The sequence below is a fragment of the Amblyraja radiata genome, chromosome 9 (genome assembly GCF_010909765.2).
Source record: "Amblyraja radiata isolate CabotCenter1 chromosome 9, sAmbRad1.1.pri, whole genome shotgun sequence".
Lineage (NCBI taxonomy): Eukaryota > Metazoa > Chordata > Chondrichthyes > Rajiformes > Rajidae > Amblyraja > Amblyraja radiata.
Genome location: NC_045964.1, coordinates 4,352,508 through 4,369,627, shown reverse-complemented (window position 1 = coordinate 4,369,627; position 17,120 = coordinate 4,352,508). Strand labels below are relative to the sequence as shown.

General features: G+C 43.0%; 1 protein-coding gene across 4 annotated transcripts in view; it reads right to left on the bottom strand.

Annotated features, from left to right (window-relative positions):
- dync1h1 (dynein cytoplasmic 1 heavy chain 1) overlaps nucleotides 1-17,120 on the bottom strand; it is a 104,176-nt gene that overhangs the window by 70,015 nt on the left and 17,041 nt on the right. For all 4 annotated transcript variants that reach the window (XM_033026525.1, XM_033026524.1, XM_033026526.1 and 1 more), the window contains exons 9-19: nucleotides 16,731-16,910; nucleotides 16,501-16,650; nucleotides 13,165-13,311; nucleotides 12,125-12,265; nucleotides 11,240-11,416; nucleotides 9,746-9,856; nucleotides 9,525-9,644; nucleotides 5,371-5,610; nucleotides 3,934-4,089; nucleotides 2,252-2,365; nucleotides 45-155 (exon numbers count right to left, since the gene is read on the bottom strand). In XM_033026525.1, the coding sequence (XP_032882416.1) occupies nucleotides 45-155; nucleotides 2,252-2,365; nucleotides 3,934-4,089; nucleotides 5,371-5,610; nucleotides 9,525-9,644; nucleotides 9,746-9,856; nucleotides 11,240-11,416; nucleotides 12,125-12,265; nucleotides 13,165-13,311; nucleotides 16,501-16,650; nucleotides 16,731-16,910 (1,647 nt within the window). The remainder of the gene's footprint in view (nucleotides 1-44; nucleotides 156-2,251; nucleotides 2,366-3,933; nucleotides 4,090-5,370; nucleotides 5,611-9,524; nucleotides 9,645-9,745; nucleotides 9,857-11,239; nucleotides 11,417-12,124; nucleotides 12,266-13,164; nucleotides 13,312-16,500; nucleotides 16,651-16,730; nucleotides 16,911-17,120) is intronic.

Below are 17,120 nucleotides of genomic sequence, written 5' to 3'. Positions count from 1 at the left end.
CAAATATAACACAAAATTGGTGATGTTGCATTTATAAAACATGCCTTCATGTAGCCCTTCAGAAGTCTCTGAACAAACTCGTATGATGCATACTGACGCAGTCGAGCTGGGAAATTCTTCAGCTGGTTAAGCAGTCCATCCAAGTTCTGACGAAGCTGTGTCATGCAAATGGTAAAAAGGTCAGCTACATGTTGCATAGATCAATTGAACATTAATACTAAACTAAATGTCCACCGATTTCAGGCAGAAACTGAAAAAATCAACAAACTGAAAGTTATAATCTGTGAGGTCCCAAAATTGCATCAGAAAATTAATTTCCCAAAGATTTTTTTCTTCTAATGCTTAGATAGAACAGGTGACACACATGGTACCCTGTCAGAATAAAAAAATATTCTAGGCTGCAGTTGAAATCACCAGATAAATAACGAACGGGAGTTTGATGCACTGACAGGTAGCATGGAGTTTATGGGCCAAATGACCTCTTCCAGTTACATCAATAATGACTTGTTAGTTTGGATTATGGAGATACAAGCAGATGTTGGTGATAGCGTGCGGGGGGGGTCAAAAGACGGGACAGGACAAAGCCTGGCGAGTGATGGGTGGATACAGACGGTGGGAGGGATGAAGTCCAAAAGGTGTGAGAAACAGACAAAAGCGGTGTGAATTGTTTAGGAATATAGGTGGAATGGGAGTGTGGAGAGATAGGTGTAAGTCAAGGTGGGGCACACGGGAGGGTGAGTGTTGACTGATGTGTTCATTGAGTTTAAGCTTGGTCTTGGTAAGCTTGGTAAAGGAGGTCACATCAGGAACACTGAAGGCAGATGAGGTTAGAGGAGGTGCTTGTGAACCTCTGTCTCACCTGGAAGGTCTGCTGAGGTCCTCAGATGGAGGCAAAGATGCAGATATAGGGAGAGCTGTTACATATTCTGTGGGTGCAAAGTGCCTGGTGAGGGGGTAGTTTGGGTGGGAGTGAATCAAGAATTTGCAAAGGGAGCGGTTTCTGTGGCAAGCAGAAAGGGGTGGGGATGGGAAGATGCGACTTCTGGTGGAATCATTCTCAGCATCCATCCAAAATCAAACATCAAGCAGGATTTAAATGTTATGCAATTAATAAGCCAGTTCGGTATTCTGAAAAACGCAAGGATCATGGGATTTGTCAAAGGTCAAACGCTATAAATAAAAATGAAACTTAGTGCTGTAGATTCAGTGAGTATAGTTTGGGTCCGATTTTCTGTCTTTTTTCAAGTTTGTATTTGTCAGGGGGAAGATAGAGGGCAGATGCGAGCAGGAGACGGGAGGGAAAGACTGGACCGGCTCTTGGCAGATGCACACACACAGATCCGCAGCCAGGATCAAACCCATCTCCCCAGCTCCGCAAGCACTGCCGAACCGCCACTGGACCGTCCCCAGTCCCCCCCACCCCGTAACAAGCCGTACCTTGCACACCACCGGCTTCTGCCCCGCTGACACTTCATCCACAACCCCGAGGAGGAACGAAGGCCCCGGCCTCGCTTGCACCAGACGCCAGCCTGGGCTCAGCCTCCACCGGCTCGGCGCTCAACTGTGCCGCACTGCTGGCGGCCTTCAGCCCCGACCTGGAGTTGGAGCTGGCTCAGACTCTGGGCTTGGGGCTGGGCATGGGAGGGGGAGGACGTAGCTGCTGCCACCACCACCATCACCAACAGCAACAGCAGCTCCAGCGGGCGCCCGGCTTGCCCATGGCCGGCAGGAGACCGTCCGCAGACTCTCTCTGTGACCAGGACGACTCCAGCAGCAGCGGCTCTGAGTCTTTGAGCAGGGCCGGTGGCTGCCCATCTTCAGCAGGATCTCGTTGTCGGACTGAGTGGATGGGGGGGGGTGGAGGTGGAGGGCTGCCGGCCAACCCGGCGGGACAGGCAGAGCTGAGCTGGAGCCAGCTGCTACTGCGCTGGCTGCAAGTCCGGACAGGGACGGAACACCGGGGAGGTGACGGGAACGGCCCACCAGCAACTCAACAGTACCCGCAGCGACGGAGAGTCGGGCACTACCCCGACCACGAACGAAACGCAAGCCTGCACACAATGCAGCACCATTGTTGCCAAGACTGTTTTTCACTTGTGACCTGTGCATGTGCGGTCGGAATTCCGAACTCGCTTATTAACATCTGTATTTCACTAAGGTTTCATTAAGTAGCTTTTCTAGTGCAGTTGCTTTACATTTGTATATAACATCTCAAATCAAATGAAAACAAATAGGAACAACTGGCATCTACCTTCCGTGGCTGTACTGAGACCCATGTTTGTTCTTTCAATTGATCAATTTGCTCCCAAACTTTGGAAAGTTCAGACCAGACACCTTTAAGATCCTGCAGTTCTTCTAATGCAACCTAATGTAAAAGGTAGAGTCAGTTTTAGTGTTGTAGCTCTGAGGCAAGTCATCTTCGAAGAAATGCAAGACACATTATAATCACATCGAAATATCTGCAGAGCAGAAGAAAAACATTTCACATACATAGACTACAGTAGCTTTCATTTAGAATTCAACTCAACCAGGCATTCAATTTTGTAGTGCAACAAACTTGAAAATAGAAACATAGAAAATAGGTGCAGGAGTAGGCCCTTCGAGCCTGCACCGCCATTCAATATGATCATGGCTGATCATCCAACTCAGTATCCTGTACCTGCTTTCTCTCCATACCCCCTGATCCCTTTAGCCACAAGGGCAACATCTAACTCTTAAATATAGCCAATGAACTGGCCTCAACTACCTTCTGTGGCAGAGAATTCCAGAGATTCACCACTCTCTGTGTAAAAAATGTTTTTCTCATCTCAGTCCTAAAAGATTTCCCCTTTCTCCTTAAACTGTGACCCCTTGTTCTGGACTTCCCCAACATCGGGAACAATCTTCCTGCATCTAGCCTGTCCAACCAATCTTCTAAATTCTAGCGAGTACAAGCCGATTCTATCCAGTCTTTCTTCATATGAAAGTCCTGACATCCCAGGAATCAGTCTGTACTACCTCTATGGCAAGAATGTCCTTCCTCAGATTAGGAGACCAAAACTGTACGCAATAACATAAAATAACATAACATTATACTTTATATATAAACAGTTAACAGTAGACTGACAAACTAAAAACAGTATTACATAACCCAACTCAATAATACTTATAATTTATGCAGTTACAGCTAATTGTCAGCCTCAAGGTATTTTTAAAAAGAGACATCCTTGTAAAACACGTTGGTATGGACATATTTGAGGTACCGGGCCGTCTCACTGCCCTGTCACAGGAAGGATTTCACAGAAAGAGCGCAAGAAAAATTACGAGGCTGTTACCAGGACTGGAGGATGTTGGTTATCACAAGAGGCTGGATAGGCTAGGACTTTTACCTGGAGCGTAGGTGGGTGAAGGGTGACCTTATAGAGATGTACAAAATACAGAGGTACACAGATATGAGGTACATATATATCTTTTCTCTCAGAGTAGGAGAGTCTAAAATTAAAGGACATGTGTTTGAAGTGAAACACAGAAAAATAGGTGCAGGAGGAGGCCATTCGGCCCTTCGAGCCAGCACCAAATGAGAATGGAAAGATTTAAAAAGGAAAGAGGGACAGCTTTTTCACACAGAGGATGGTGTGTTTAAGGAAACTACCAAAGGAGGTGGTAGAGATGGGTACAATTATGTCTAAAATACAGGTACAAGGATCAGAAAGGTTTGTGGGGATGTAGGCCTGGCACAGGCTAATGGGACTAGTTCAGCTGGACAACATTACCCAGTTGTGCCAAAGGGTTGGTCTCCATGCTGTTTGGCTCCAGTACTAATACAAGCATTTACTAGAACATTCTTGCCATCTGCTCCTCCCATAAAGTACTTTTTAGAAACTGGACAATATTTCTACCATTTTGAGCAATCATTCACTCGATGTAATATCAAGGCTTCAGATATTTATTTACCTGTACCCGTTCTTCACTGCCACTGAGCAATCCTGTGTCGGTTAGCTCCAAAGCTTCCTTAGCTTTAGCACATTTCTCTCTGTCATCTTTTAGACGACCAAACTTGCCTTCATAGATAGTGAGCTCTTGCAGGGCGTCCTCTGGCCGCTGGCTCCCCTACAATCAAAGAGTAACTTCACTTAACAACTCAGTATTACATACCGTAAAGTCCACTAACATGCAAGCAACAGCATTTGATTCTCACTCTAGCGAAAAGGACTAGACAGACAGAAAAGGCAGGAGCTTAAAAAGTAATTTATTTTGTTACTAACCGAATGGCACACTTACAAAAAGACAATTTACATCTCATAAGTTTAGGGATATCCACAGTTGTAGAAATAATGCCACAAACGTTTAATCCAAATGGGAATGCTGAAAGTATGATTTAAATTTTAAAAACTCAGCATAACAAATCTCTATATAACTAAAAGTCTTTGTCTTGTCAGTACCCACAATGTGTCAATCTGCTTTTCCTATCTTCTTTCAAACACAGCCTTCCCATTTTTCCCATCGCATTCCCACCTATATTTCCAAAGTTATTAATCCTTTAAATTTAAAAAACAGCCCCAAAAACTCACCCATTTCGGAAAAAAAACCCTGTTACGTCACAATGCACTCGCAAGGCAGGAAGGGACACTCTGGGAGAGAGGGGGCATTCCAGCGCTCGCGGTGAACGAGGAGCGGCGACGGCCGCTGGCGCCCGGTACCTGGTGGGGAAGGGGACTGGGCCTAGGCTGGAGCTGAGCCCGGTGCTGGAGCTGGAGTGAGGGCCGAGCCCGGGGCTTGGGATGGGGCCGTGACCAGGGCCGAGAAAGAAGCCGCCGCTGGAACCAAGGATGAGCCTGGGTTCGAGGTCAGGGATGAGCCCGGAGATGAAGTCGGGGCCTGCACTGGAGCCCAGACGGTGGCCGAGCTGACGGCTGGAGTCTACAGCCAGGTCTGGGCTGAGTACGAGAACCAGGCCGAGTTCCAGGGGAGGAGGATGAGGGGAATGAGGAGGAGAGAGATGGGGGGGGGGGGTGGATGAGGGAGATGGGGAGGGGGAGGGAGATGCCCCTCCCTATCTACCCTCACTCCCATCCTCTCTCTCTATCCCTCTTCCTCCCTCGCCCTCTCTACCCTCCCTCCCCCACACTCTACCCTCTCCCTCTCTCTCCCCCCCTCCCCCTCTCTCTCCCCCCCTCCCCCTCCCTCTCTAGGTATTGAAGAGGGAGGGTGAAGAGGAGGAGGAGGAGGGCGAGGAGAAATGAGCCGCGCCTGCGCAGTTGGGGGCTATGCGTGAGTGGTGCAATATTGCGTTCGGGGAACGGGTGAGTGGTGGAATCTTGCGTTGGTGGAATCTCTGCACTTGGTCTAGTGTCTAATAAAAGGCTTGAAATATAGAGAGTGTTTACTCACAGCCACAGGTTTTGTTTTCTCCCATTCACCCAGGAGATCAGTGGTGCGGCTTTCCACGGCACGATCTTCCTGAACAATCTTCATCTGTAGGTTCGCCACCTGCTGCTGGATAGCACTGTCCTTTCTACGCATGATGTCATTGAAAGCACCCCACTCCCCATCAATATTGTCAATGTACAGCCAAGATGGAGGAAACTGGAATCGTTGTTTTTCCAGCAAACGCTGGCCATTGCGATAAAGCTAGAGAGAGAAAAAAAAGAACTACTTTACAAAAAAAACGACGTAATGTTTATTTTACCTGAAACGCGAGCAATGCTCACAATTTAAGAGATCTTAAAAGTAGCTAATTTTAAACATTGCATAGTGATCAAAAAGAAAGTGGATTTAAGTGAACTCCCTGCCACAGAGGGTAGTCGAGGCCAGTTCATTGGCTATATTTAAGAGGGAGTTAGATGTGGCCCTGATGGCTAAGGGGATCAGAGGGTATGGAGAGAAGGCAGGTACGGGATACTGAGTTGGATGATCAGCCATGATCATATTGAATGGCGGTGCAGGCTCGAAGGGCCGAATGGCCTACTCCTGCACCTAATTTCTATGTTTCTATGTTAAGATTTAATATATAGCCAGAAGTATTACATTTAAAAGTGCAAAATTACCGTATGACATCAAAAGTAAAATTGAAATCCTACTTTAATCGAAAGAACATACTATAAATTTGCACCACAATGCAAGCATTTCCAGCTTTCTACAGGAAAGAGTGCAGGGGACCACAGTGGATGTACCTCTTGAAAACAGGTACACCCTCTTGGGAGCTGTCGGGGCAGATGACACATCCAGTCTGAGCGGCGGACAGGTCTGTCACTCGAATCCTGGCGCTGAGGCTCAACCAGAGAGGCAGGCAGAGCCATAGTGATGGGTGACTCCATAGTCAGTGGTGTGGACAGGAGATTCTGTGGCAATAGGGGGGACTCAAGGATGGTGTGTTGCCTCCCAGACGCCAGGGTCCACGATGTCTCAGACCGATTGCAGGACATCCTCCAGAGCAGGGGTCGGCAACCTTTTCTGCAAAGGGCCCAGGACATATGTCTGTGAGCGGATGGCGGGCCACATCTACCACGTGTACTCATGGATCCCGCTCCGGATGGCAGGCAGCTAATCACGTGTTCACATCGAACCCGTCCCTTCGTGGACGTCACCCGGACCACTGAGCTCAAATATCATACTCACTCGTCCCCGGCCTACTGACAACCCCGATCCCGACAGTGAAGCCCAGACACAGAAGGTGTGCGGCCATGCCGACGGCTTTGCGCAGGATGCGGTACAGCCAAATCACCTTCCAGGTACCGGAGGTGGAAAAATGCTGGAGAAACTCACTCCAAAACAGCCAAAACTTGTGAAATCTGTGCAAACGACTGCCACCTCACAGTTGACCCAGAGCTGATTACTTGCAAAATAATATTCTTGATGGCAAATCCTACTCTGCCGTTACAAGCTACACCTTCTTGTGGCACAAAGGATTACATATAGTTGAGTTACTGGTCTAGCACCCATAACTCTGGACACTTGACTTGGAGCCACCAATTCACATCCCACCATGGGCAGTGAAAATACATCACCCATTCCTTCTCTCCAGGGATGCTGCCTGTCCCGCTGAGTTACTCCAGATTTTTGTGTCTATCTTCGGTTCAAACCAGCATCTGCAGTTCCTTCTTACACAAAACTAAGTATAATTGTATACCTATATTCACCATCCATTGTAGGATGTGAACTGATGTAAAAGTCTAGCATTTTAGTGGTAACTTTCAAACACGAGGATAGCTGAAAAATCCTATGAGGGTCAACAGAATCTTCTAGGCAAGGAGTTCTGCTATCTTTATCTTATTTGGCCACATATAGCCCCTTCTGAAACTGCCTAATCAGCTACTTAGTTTGAGGGCATGGTTAAAATAAGGATCAGCTAAAACTATGTTGGTCGGGCCACCAACACCTACACCCAAAGAATGAATGAAAGATACCTGTTGGAAAACTTGCTGCTCCATCTCTAACAATGCTTCATGTGTCTTTCGAGGGCACAAATAAAAGCCCTTTAAGAATCACGTAATATATTTTGATTAGGTGAAGGTACTACATTTTCCAAGATATCCCTGGGGAAATTTATTCCGTCCACATATGTTGATCAGAGCTAATGAAGAGAAATGCCCAGTGGCGACTCTCAGCCTCAAGCCTCCTTGACCCCATTATTATCTACTGACCTTCAACACAAAAGCACCTATAATCATTTCCATAATCGTTACTGCTGTTCTTTACCCTGAGCTTTCATCAGAATGAAAGAACATGGCATGAAGAGTTATCAGTCTTCACTGCTTTCACTTCATCGTTCACCTCCCAATTCCTTTGACTGATCAGTCTGAAGAAGGGTTTCGGCCCGAAACGTTGCCTATTTCCTTTGCTCCATTGATGCTGCCTCACCCGCTGAGTTTCTCCAGCACTTTTGTCTACCTTCCTTTGACTGACCAGATCCATCCCCTCATTCCCATGGCAATACCACCCAAACAATCGATTCCTCTCATGCCAAATTTGGCTTGGTTCTACATCTGATTGATATCCCTCCATAACTTGCATTAATTTTCAAGATTCATTTTAGGTGCTTCACAGAGTGAACAAAACATGACACTGAAGCAACTAAAACAAATCTGAAAGGAGGCATAGATTAAGGGAGTAATAAATTGGGGGTGAAGCAAATTATGAAGGATAAGAATGATAAAACTTGAGTGTTACATGTCAGGTCAGCAAGCACAGAGGTGAGAAGTGATTTTGACGTCTCATTTATGGCAAGGATGGGAATTTGGAATAAACTAAGCAAGGTAAAGATAATTCAGGGTTGAAGATTGGAAGAAAACTAGGCGGCGACTGCAAACACTACAACCTCCAATAAGCTCTGAACTACATGGACTATTAATGTTATTATTGCACTTTTTGTGTTTTTATGTGTACATGAGTGTGTGTGTGTGTGTGTGTGTGTGTGTGTGTGTGTGTGTGTGTGTATACATGTGAAACTTTTTTCCCCTGTTTATTACATTGTTTACAATGTACTAGGTTTACATATTCTGTTGTACTGCTGCAAGTAAGACTTTCATTGTTATATCTGGGACATATGACAATAAAAACTCTTGGATGGTATAGAAGTTGGGATGTAATGTTAAAATTGTACAAGGCATTGGTGAGGCCAATTCTGGAGTATGGTGTACAATTTTGGTCGTCTAATTATAGGAAGGATGTCAACAAAATAGAGAGAGTACAGAGGAGATTTACTAGAATGTTGCCTGGGTTTCAGCAACTAAGTTACAGAGAAAGGTTGAACAAGTTAGGTCTTTATTCTTTGGAGCGCAGAAGGTTAAGGGGGGACTTGATGGAGGTCTTTAAAATGATTAGAGGGATAGACAGAGTTGACGTGGATAAGCTTTTCCCACTGAGAGCAGGAAAGATTCAAACAAGAGGACATGACGAGAATTAAGGGACAGAAGTTTAGGGGTAACATGAGGGGGAACTTCTTTACTCAGAGAGTGGTAGCTGTGTGGAATGAACTTCCAGTGAAGGTGGTGGAGGCCGGTTCGATTTTATCATTTAAAAATAAATTGAATAGTTATATGGCCGGGAAAGGAATGGAGGGTTATGGTCTGAGTGCAGGTAGATGGGACTAGGGGAGAATACGTGTTCGGCACGGACTAGAAGGGCCGAGATGGCCTGTTTCCGTGCTGTAATTGTTATATGGTTATGGTGGCAATCAATATGGATGAGTGCGCAGCAGTCAGGCAATGTCACAGGGATGGGACTTGGTAGCTTTGCTGGGAATGGCTGTGTTGGAATGGAAAGGTGGCCCAGGTCAAGATACCTGGTCCATCCAAAAGGCAGTGGTTGGGGTAAAAGAAAGTCAGGTTACAGAAGTGGTGGGAGGCACTCTTTTGGTCCTTTGTGCTCAAATTCTGGACCATTATTTTCCGACTTGACTATGAACGTTTCAGCATTTATCCAAAATAAAAGAAAGCAGCAGATGAAGCCCAAAATAAATAATCAAGTCAACATACAAATATGTCGCAAAATATGACAGAGAGAACCAGTTTTACGTTTAAAAAAAGTTGTATCTTGATACTCACATCGACTTGTTTCTCAAACTGCTTGATCTTGCGTTTCAACGACTGCACATATGTGATGAAGGTCACAGCATCTGAAGTACTCGCTGTATCCACCGAATGCTGCTCCAATTCTTGACGAGACTGATTTAGAAGTCAATATCGAAAGGGTCATTTGCACTGGTCAATACTGGTCCTAACTGTACAAATACAACACACATTACACTAAAACTCATCCTCCTTACCTTTGAAATCTGTGAATGGAACTCCTGCATGTTCTGACCAAGCATCTGCCCAAATTTGCTGAGAACCTCTTTATGCCAAGAATCATATTTTAGATTCACTTTTGATTGCACCTTGAAGCAAATAAAGAGGTTTTAGAGCACCATTCATGACACATTAACGTTAAAAATCACAAGTACCTACAGTTCTGGGCATCATGTTATAGGAAAGATGTTGTCAAGCTGGAAAAGATACATAGAAGATTTACGGGGATGTTGCCAGGACTAAGGGGGCTGAGCTATAGGGAGAGGTTGAGTAGGCTGGGACTCTATTCCTTGGAACGCAGGTGGATGAGGGGTGATCTTATAGAGGTGTATAAAATCATGAGAGGAATAGATTGGGTAGATGTCCAGAGTCTCTTGCCAAGAGTAGGGGAATCGAGGACCAGAGGACATATGTTTTAAGGTAAAGGGAAAAAGATTTAATAGGAATCTGAGGGGTAACCTTTTCACACAAAGGGTGGTGGGTGTATGGAACAAGCTGCCAGAGGAGGTAGTTGAGGCTGTGACTATCCCAACGTTTAAGAAACAGTTAGACAGGTACACGGATAGGACATTTTAGAGGGATATGGACCAAACGGGGACAGGTGGGACAGGTATAGCTGGGACATGTTGGGTCGAAGGACCTATTTCCTTGCTGTATCACTCTATGGCTCAGCAGGGGTATAATCACACCATTGAGTGATTATTTTGCCTTAAAAGTTAGTCCAATACACAGGCAAATTAAAGCTTTGCATGAGTGGAATGAGCAGTTCTCCACTTCGATAAGAAAAAACAGAATATTGCCTAAACGAATGGTGTTGTGTGGAGGAATCCGGATGTCTTTGAATATGGAAGGAAAAAAAGTGCAGCAATTAAAAAGTCAAGTGGAAAGATACAAGTCTTGCTACAATTGCGGCATGTTGGGAGAGACCACATTTGGAGCTCTGTGTCTGGTTTTGATCCCTATATTCAAGGGAGCATCTTGCATTAGAGGCAGGTCAAACAACATTCTCTGGGATGGAGTTGCCTTGTGAAAGAACTGAGCAGGCTGAACCTGTACTCAATTTTGAAACATAATTTTGTTGACACATAAAAGAATGAGGTGACATCGCAGACACCAACAGTATATTTCTCTCTCTTATCCGTCTGCCTCATTCCATGGGGATTGTTTCAGGAGTGGGATGGAATCAAGAACCACTCGGCATAGTTTCAGGATAAGGGGGGGTGCTTATTTAAGAGAAAATTTAGGAGAAATCTCTTCAAGCTGGGGATCGGGTGGAAACCTCTTGTGAATCTCTAGAATTCTTTATAGAGCTGGAAGCCGAGTCAATGAATATATTCATGCCCAAGGTAAGTTTTTCTATTACAGGAAACAAGCAGGAAAGTGGATCAAACACAATCAAATCAACCTTCATACTGGAGTCATATTTGTGATGTTCAAATAAAATTAAAAATAACTTTTTAAAAAACTCTTACTTTTCCATAATCAATAACAACAGGGCCAAAATCCTTTTTAGTCTCGGCATTGTCAAACGTTCCTCTGGCCTTTCTAATTTGGACAAGCAGTGCCTGCCATTTGTTTAGATCATCTTCCAGCCTGTTGTAGATGTTTTCAGGTTGCATATCCCACAGACATTGGTACTGAAGCCAAACCTGGCCAGGAAAAAGACAAACAGATTACTAACAATTTTTTTTTAACGTTTTTTTAAAATATTTTTATTTATTAGAAGCAAATGTACAAGAGTAGAACAAATAGCATATAAAATTATATAGTTATTGTACAGCTTCAATTTTGACTTTTTAGCATTGAGTTAGAGGAAAAGAAAAGAGAAAGACCAAGAAAGAGAAAAAGTGAGATGTGCAAAGATAGAACCCCTAGACTACCAAAGTAGTGTAGCCAGAGTGGGTAATAGAAAGAAAGAAAAAAGAAAAAGAAAAAAACAGAACAAAAAGGAGAGAGAAGTGGTGATATACCTGCCTCTCGTCCCTCCCCACCCACCTCACCCAATCCATAGTTAGATTTAAATCCTAAATTGTGCTGCGCCATACTATCCTTGTAACTAATCCTTACTATCCTTGTAACTAATCCTTAGTATCCATACTATCCTTGAAGGGTGTCCATGTCTTGGAAAAATGATCAGGTTTTTCTGCCAGGACAAGTATAATATTCTCAAGATGTAGTGTCAGAAGAAGCAATCCACATCTTAACAGTAGGGACTGATGTGTGTTTACAAAATTTAAGTATTAGTTTTTTCGCCGTTATCAGGCCATAATTAAGGAAACGTCTTTGAAATAGTGATGGTTCAATTTGATCAAGTTTTTCTCAAAAAAAAACCCCCGAAGTATTTTCAAAATGCTTACCTTGACATATTTTTCAACTTCTCTAACAATTCCCATAACAGCTTCATGAGCTTCCTCCAAAGCAGCTGGTCCGTCTGGCATTCTTGTCAGTGCATTTCTGTAGAATTTCTCCTCTTCAGATAGTTCATATTGAAAACCAACCTAATTGTGAAAGAAAAGGCATAGATTATAATGCAGGAAAGTGCGAGAAGTATAAATAGGCACAATGGCCAGTGTAGCTGCAGTGGGCTGAAAAGCTTAATTTTATGCTGTATGACTCTAGAGGTGGCACAGCTAGTCGAGCTGCTTCTTCATAGCTCCAGCAAGCTAGGGTCAATCCTGGCCCTTTGTGTAGTCAGGGTGGAGTTTGCAGTATGATAGTATAGCTTTCCTCCAAATCATAAAAGTGTACAGCGTAGAAAGTGGTCCTTCGGATCAACACATCCACGCCAACCTTCTTTCCCCCCATTTTGCACTAATTCCACTTGTCTGCAATAAGACTGTCTCTATCTATTTCAGAATCAGTATCACACTTTATTCTCCAAGTATGTTTTGCAACATACGAGGAATTTCACTGGCCAGGTCAGTCATACAATTAAAAGCAACAGATCACTTCAAAAACACATTTTAACATGAACATCCACCACAGTGACTCCTACACATTCCTCACTGTGATGGAAGGCAAAATAAAGTTCAAGTCCTTCCCTTAGTTATTCCTCGGTCGTGGGCCTCGAGCTAATTAAAACATAACCCTTTGTTTGTTCTAGTTTTACAATTATTAAAACATTAACTCCTATTTTCAATCTTCTATCCAGTGGTATCACCCCAAATCATAACTTCAATGTTCATGTGAAATTGGCCTCTTCCCTACTGCATACTGCATATTGAGTGAAGCTTTCATTAAAATTGATAAAACATACTCTTCAATGATTTTGTAATTTGGCAATAACAAATGATATGAATTCACACATACAACGTCAAATTTTGCATATCCGGTTACTTGCATAAAGTACTAAAACATTAAGAATGCAAGCAATCATAGCAATTACCACTTTCCTTACCTGATATCGCTGACTCTGAATCCTAGGAAGTGTTAGGATAATCATTTTCCAGCTGAACAGCTCTTGGTAGAGTTTGTATCTGCAGTCTTCAATTGGTGGATGTAAATAGATTACTTGATTTGTAATATGAAGCTCATGAACTATATTCTACAAAGGAGGATGAAAAATAATATTTTTAAATACTCAGAAAAAAAAGTATTGTTATTGGGTGACCACTTATCCTATTCCATTGTAACACACTGACACAAATTGGTGGCACATTTAACAATTCCTTCAAATAATGGGTTCTACATTGAAATGTAGATCACTTGTTATAGAAGGTATGCATTGCATCCAAGTTGGATAGTCTTTGAACAGGAATGGTAATCTTAAATATTAATGCAACATACAGTGCCCTCCATAATATTTGGGACAAAGACTGATAATTTATTTATTTGCCTCTGTACTCCACAATTTGAGATTTGTAATAGAAAAAAAACACATGTGGTTATAGTGCACATTGTCAGATTTTAATAAAGGCTATTTTTATACATTTTGGTTTCACCATGTAGAAATTACAAGTGTTTATACATAGTCCCCCCATTTCAGGGCACCATAATGTTTGGGACACAGAAATGTCATGTAAATGAAGGTAGTCGTGTTTAGTTTTTTGTTGCATATCCTTTGCATGCAATGACTGCTTGAAGTTTGCGATTCATGGACATCACCAATTGTTGGGTGTCTTCTCTGGTGATGCTCTGCCAGGCCTGTATTGCAGCCATCTTTAGCTTATGCTGCACCCGCTGAGTTTCCCCAGCAATTTTGTGTACCTTTAGCTTATGCTTGTTTTGGGGGCTAGTCCGTCTTCAGTTTTCTCTTCAGCATATAAAAGGCAGGCTCAATTGGATTCAGATCAGGTGATTTGACTAGGCCACTCAAAAATTGAGCATTTTTTTGGCTTTGAAAAATTCCTTTGTTGTTTTAGCAATATGTTTGGGATCATTGTCTTGCTGTAGAATGAACCGCCGGCCAATGAGTTCTGAGGCATTTGTTTGAACTTGAGCAGATAGGTGCCTATTCACTTCAGAATTCATTATGCTACTACCAACAGTAGTTGTATCATTAATGAAAATAAGTGAGCCAGCACCTTCAGCAGCCATACATGCCCAGGCCATAACACCCCCACCACCATGTTTCACAGATGAGGTGGTATGCTTTGGATCTTGGGCAGTTCCTTCTTTCCTCCATACTTTCCGCTTGCCTTATATCTTGCTCTGATATAAATTAATCTTCGTCTCATTGTCCACAAGACCTTTTTTTCCAGAACTGTGGTTGCTCTTTTAAGTACTTCTTGGCAAACTGTAACCTGGCCATCCTATTTTTGCGGCTAACCAGTGGTTTGCATCTTCCAGTGTAAACTCTGTATTTCTGTTCATGAAGTCTTCTGCGGACAGTGGTCATTGACAAATCCACACCGGAATCCTGAAGAGTGTTTCTGATCTGTTGGACAGGTGTTTGGGGATTTTTCTTTCAACAGCTGTGGAGGTCTTCCTTGGCCTGACAGTCCTTTGCGATTAGTAAGCTCACCAGTGCTCTCTTTCTCCTACTGATGTTCCAAACAGTTGATTTTGGTAAGCTTAAGGTTTGGCTGATGTCTCTTAACAGTTTAATTCTTGTTTCTCATTCTCATAATGGCTTATTTGACCTTCATTGGCACAACTTTGGTCCTCACGTTGATAAACAGCAATAAAAGTTTCCAAAGGTGATGGAAAGACTGGAGGAAAGACTAGGTGCTGAAAGCTCTCTTATACCTGCATAAACACACCTGTGCAATTACAAACTGTGAAGCCATGTGTCCCAAACATTATGGTGCCCTGAAATGGGGGGACTATGTATAAACACAGCTGTAATTCTACATGGTGAAACCAAAATGTATAAAAATGGCCTTTAATAAAATGTGACAATGTGCACTTTAACCACATGTGATTTTTTTCTATAACAAATCTCAAATTGTGAAGTACAGAGGCAAATAAATAAATGATGGGTCTGTCCCAAACATGGAAGGCACTGTAAAGGCTATTCAGATCATCCTCCCAATGAAAGCGAATTCCAAGTAAAGCATCTGCTAAAGGGTGGAACTAAGCATTGTTGGCAATTGTGTGGCTATGCCATCTCTGAGCTATTCAGTCCATTCTCCAACACGTTCCTAAGATTTTGTCTTATTTTTCAAGAACTTGCACAATTCTTTTCTGAAAATAATTATCTGAATTCACTTCCACACTATTTCAAGCATTGCATTCCAGATTACAGCTTCTGGCCACTACACAGGGTCTCCACAAATTACCTTAAATTGCCTTTGAAGACACTTCTTATTAAAACTATAAAATCTCAGAAGGTTCTCTGCTTGAAGGATTTTTTAGCCATTCTAGTACAACGTCTGCGGCATCCACGATCATGGTGAGACTCGTAAATAACTATCTCAGCATACATTAGTGTATACTTTGCAGTTTGTAAAGCAACAGTTCACCACTGCTCTCAGCTTTATTCCCCAACTGCTTCCATGGTCAGGTAAGCTAATATAATGTACTTCATTTAGCAACCCATAATCATAGAGGGTCACTTTCTATTTTGTTCAGCTGCCTTCATTCTTTTTCAAGAAGCTCTATTTTTTAACTTTGTGAATTCCTCAACTGTTTCTATTTCCGTGTCCGTGATAAAACATTCAGGTGTGTAGGTTAATTGGCTTCTGTAAATTGTCCATGGTGTCCCGGATGGAACTTGTCTACGGGTGATCATTGGTCGGTGCAGACTCGTTGGGTCTAAGTGCCGATATCCACGCAGTATCACTATACTAAACTAGGATTCTGGAGAAGAGGCTCCTTCAATTTTATTTTTTCAGCCTTAATTTGGATGTGTTTCTTTTGACTACTTGCATAAAAATTAAAGAGGAAAACCCTAACATTACCTCCTAATCTAACCTCATAGATGCACTGATCCCCCCTATGGAAGGGATTCCAGTAATGAACATTACTACATTTCTTACAATCTTCAAACTCTTAAAATACTCATGTCACTTTTGTTTTGCAATTTAAAGAACTTCAAATTTAATCATGCTTGGAATTTAGTCCAAAGTAAAAGTATTTCTTATCTCCAACATTACATTCAGTAATGTCCAGTCAGAGGAAGGGTCTGGACCCGAAGCGTCACCCATTCCTTCTCTCCAGAGATGCTGCCTGTCCCGCTGAGTTACTCCAGCATTTTGTGTCTATCTTCAGTTGAAACCAGCATCTGAAGTTCATTCCTGCACATTACATTCAATGCATTAGCTAAAAGGTAGCCAGGGCAGAGACATCTCACCCTGATCTTTGGCTCGCCTCCAGGCTTATGGCTGGTCTGTGGTGCATCGGTATCCATATCAACATCAGCTTTGTCGTCGGCATGTCCAAATAGAACCAATGTCCATGCTTTCAAACCAGCCTGCAACCGCACTCCCAGGGTCCTTTCAATCTACAAGAACAAGTGAACTAGTAAGTTCTCAAATCAAAACAACAATCCCAGCAGCATCTGGTGCTTTTGGCAGCTCCTACCTCAATATCCAGCTTATTCACCCAGATAGACAAATTGGAGTACGAATGGAGGTTCAAATCATCGACTGCTTTCTGAACACGGTTCAAGATTTCAGAAAATATTTTGTGATCGTAGGCGCAGGTTTCCAATGAACGAACTTCAAGGTCTATCTTCTCTTCAATGATCAGCAGATCATCCACCTGAAGCATTGAAACAACCATCATTACTACATTCACCAAATTGCTTTTCTGCAGCACCCTTTTCATTTTTTGAATACGATATTCAAATTCTGGCCAGAACGAACATTATTCAGCTAAAATTTCGACATCAAAAGAAAGAATGGAGAAAAAAGAGCCGAAAAGAGTGAAACCAAATAATTAGCTGTATTCAGTATTCAGAGGCAAATCAAT